This window comes from Cucurbita moschata, unplaced genomic scaffold, assembly GCF_002738365.1.
Source record: "Cucurbita moschata cultivar Rifu unplaced genomic scaffold, Cmos_1.0 Cmo_Scf00061, whole genome shotgun sequence".
NCBI lineage: Eukaryota > Viridiplantae > Streptophyta > Magnoliopsida > Cucurbitales > Cucurbitaceae > Cucurbita > Cucurbita moschata.
In genome coordinates, this window is record NW_019268577.1 from 919,893 (window position 1) to 924,054 (window position 4,162).

Consider the following 4,162-nt stretch of genomic DNA (forward strand, 5'->3'; position numbering starts at 1 on the left):
ATTTGAAATTTTTTTTTGTTTATCTATCTAAAATATTTTGAAATATTATTATTCTAATAATAAAAATATTCTTTTAGTTTATATCATATTTGAAAATTTTTTTGTTTACCTATTTAAAATATTATTATTTTAATTATGAAAATATATCATTTTTGAAATTTTTTTATTTATCTATTTAAAATACTTTGAAATATAATTATGATGAAAATATTCTTTTTCTTTATATGAATATTTTTAGTTTATCTATCTAAAATATTTTGAAATATAATTATTTTAATTATGAAAATATTCTTTTTTTTAATAGAAAGATTTTTAATTATTCTTTTTCTTTCTATCATATTTGAAAATTTTTATTTATCTATCTAAAATATTTCTTGAAAAATATTTCTAAAAACCATTCTAATTTTAGCTTGCTTGGTATTTAATATATTTTTTTTAGAAAGACAATACTATATGGAAAAAAATTTACTTAAAATAAATATTCTTTTTTGAAAAGTCATCCGAACAAATTATAGGTTATGGTTTTATAGTTGGAAAGATAATTGTGAGTGAATATCACACTTGATCAACAGGTTAATTAGCCGCATTGTTGCAAAAGACTATGCTTCAAAATTGAATAAAAATAAATAAACAAATTGAATAAAAATAAATAAATAAAAAATTCATGTCCGGATCAAAATGCAAGTGACTCATACAAATTAGATAAAATATGCAAGTTAATATTAGACATATAATAAATCAGAGAACATTTACGGCTAAGATGTGAGACATTCTCCAATTTTCTTTTCCAAAATGATAGGAGCCTTCAATTCCAATTGAGCAAGTCGAAAAGCCATAATACCTCATCTTTTGTCTTTGCAACATCACAAAAATCCATTACTATCCCATTAACATCAACTACACCGTCATTTTCATTGTTGTCCAAGAAAAGCAATGAGACCCATGCTCGAATTCCAGAGACAAGAGGGTAGAGATGTGAGAAATCAAGATAGTCAAAACAAAATGCCCTACCTGACATTTTATCGAAATAATCAAATACAGATTTATTGACTACTTGAGTAACTTTGTTGGAATTCTTGCATCTCACGAGCACGGATACACTCATGGTATCAAATATAGAAATTGAGAATCCTGGCTCAACTGCTAGAGTCATCTTGAACCCCGGGCCTTCCTGTAGATAACTAAGCACATTATGTGTACGAGGTGTTGGATTCTTTAAACCATCCTGGAGGACTTCCCCCGAAACCACTCTTGAAAAGAGTAATGTGTTTTCACACCAAATATCAATAAAAAACTCTAAATCATCAAAGGAAAGTCGGGGAGTGAGGAGACATCGACTTTTAGGGCATTCATACAAATTTCTATATAGTTTGTAGTAGGTCCCATAAATATTGGGCCTTTTGCAAATTGAAGGCCACTTCTTAGTACACAGGCATTTCCATAAGTAATCATCTCGAGCTATGTCTCTCCATTGTTTGCACACTGCCATACACGAAGCAAGGTCCACATCTTCCAATAAAGGGAAAATAAGGTTCAAAACTTCTTCGCATGTCATTTTCTAAATACAAGTATAACACCGAAATGAAGATTTTATCCTGCACCAACAAACCACATTGACTAAGAACAATTCATTTAAATCAACTCTAAAAAAAATGATATTGCAATTCAAGTAAATCGAAAACATTCATATGTTTGGTAGACACAATTTACATTCTCAATGTTAAAGTTGTTTAACAACAAACAGAATGCTAGCACTTTAGTCTTAACACCATGATCTCTGTTGCATACCTTTTGAATATCTTTATATATATATGAATTTGAATATAAAACCAAAAAACATTAAAAAAGGGAATGAAAATCATGTTCTCAACCGAGAACAAACATTCATAACTTTCTTAGTAGACAGTTCTCAGATGAAAAAAATTGACTAAAATTAAATTTATAAAGATAGAGAAAAGCTAAATAATAAAAGAACTAAAAAATAAAAATTGCGGAGATCAAACTCTAGAACATCATACGTCGTAGAAGAGGAAGAAAAATATTTTTTTGTCGGAGTGTGTTGGAGAAAGAAAAAAAAATGCTTCTGTTTCTAAATTGAAGAAGGTGGAGTGGGTCGGAGGAGAGAGAGAAAAAATGTTTCTATCTCTAAATTGAAGAAAGTGGAGTGGGTAAGGGAAGAGAAAGAAAAAAAAGCTTGTCTCTAGATCGAAGAAGATGGAGTGAACAAATTATGCAATTCAACCCAAACTTATATAAACGTAAAAGATCAAAGATTATGTGAAATCAAAATTATGCTTAATCTACACGATAAAAACTATGCAATCCTAGAAGATTTAGGAGGATTTATAAAAAAATATCCTAATCATATTTAAAAAATATTGTAGCATACCCTTAACATTTATATAAATAAAATAAAAAAAAAAGTCTTATTCCTAATAATCATCCTAAACTTTTTAAATCTTTTTTTAAAATTTTTAAATCTTTTTTTTTTTAATTTTAAGAGCATAAATATTACGTTAATAGCTTTTTTTTTTAACGTGATAGTAACGGTTTCATTCATATAATAACGGTAAGTATGACATATTTTAAAATAGATTAAAACAAGTTTAAAAGTGTTTTTGAATTTATTAGAAAAAGTTCTTTTATGAATTTATTTAAAAAGTTTAAAAAATATAAATGAATTTTTTTAAAAATAAAAGGGTAGTTTTTAAAAGCATTTTAAAAGTTAAAAAGAATGGTTTTTGAATTTTTTTCAAAGTTTAAAAAGATTTTTTAAACAAAAAAATTTGTTTAAACTTTCAAATTTTAAAAAAATTTAAAGATATCTTTTTATATTTTATTTAATTAAAAAGTTTAAAGATAGCAAAGTTTAAGATTTTTTTTTTTTATTAATTTAGACTTATTTATTTATTAGAAATAGACAATTCTTAAATTATATGCATTTATTTATGTTTTTAGGAATAGAAATTTACCGAGTGCACAAAAAAAACTTAAAATGTAAGATAAGTTGAAAAAATAAATTGGATAAGATGTAAATAAACAAATAAAAAACAAAGGTAAATGTTAATTTTCCCCCTTCTACTATTTTCATTTTTGGGTTCGTGTGAAGTCATGTGAGTTGAATATCATATACAATCAGTTTGTATAGAGACTGAACCAAGAAATATTTTATCTCTCTTTATCAATTCAATTCGTTAATTGAGAAAATTAATATTTCACATGATGATTACATATAAGTTATGAATTCCTATCAGTGAGGGTTTGTCCTTTAATTTGCAAGGGTGAGAACGACTCTTGTAACTGATTCAATATATCTACCATTTTGGAGACTTGATGAAATTCACCCGTTTCCATATAAGGAAAGTAGATGAGTTGTTATATTAAGTACAGATTTCTGGACTTAAACAATGGGACCTCACTCTCTCATTGGTTTGAGAGGAACTTGGTTTATGATTGGATTATAAACAAATTAATCATTAAAGAATTAGTGGGACTTAAGGTGAAAGATGCAATTAAAGGGATAAAACAGACTTTTAACCCATAATTATGAACAACTCGCGAAGGATTTACTTGTTTGTAATGATTATATCAATAGACATGTTCTACCATGCATAAGAATGTAATTTTAAGTCTCTAGAGAGTGGCCTATAGTTGATGAATGAAATTTATAATTAGAAAGTTTAATTAATTAATTTTGTATCATAAAGTCCTCTCACAAAGGTTCAATTTAATTGAATTTTTTTTTTTAAATATTCAAATTAATATTTAATATATTAAATATGTTAAAATAAATTGAATCTATATATATATTTTTATTTGAATAGTTCAAATTAATATTTCCAAAAAAAACATAAGCATTTACCACAAAAACAAGAACTAGATAAGAAGTAGTACCTAGCATACCAAGAAAACGAATAAGAGCCTATAAGAGGCTACTTACTGAGTCTTTGTACTCACTCAATATTTTTCATGTTTTTTAGGTAAATAAGAATTTGGTCGAGGTCAAGAGCAGACTTTGGAGCACGTGCTATAGACAAGCCTCACCCGTCGTCTTCAACCCCTTTTGTTTTTAAATATTTGTGTCCATTCCTTATCTTGTGTTTTAGCCACTTATGTATAAACTCTATTATTGAATACGTTAATTTGTAATGTAAATAAATTA

At 26.4% G+C, this 4,162-nt stretch overlaps 1 protein-coding gene across 1 annotated transcript; it reads right to left on the reverse strand.

Moving 5' to 3' along the window:
• Positions 1 to 805: 805 nt before the first annotated feature.
• LOC111436985 (F-box protein At5g39250-like) lies at positions 806 to 1,555 on the reverse strand. Its single transcript, XM_023074810.1, has one exon. The coding sequence runs from the start codon at positions 1,553 to 1,555 to the stop codon at positions 806 to 808; it is 750 nt and encodes a 249-aa protein (XP_022930578.1).
• Between the last annotated feature and the right edge of the window lie 2,607 nt (positions 1,556 to 4,162).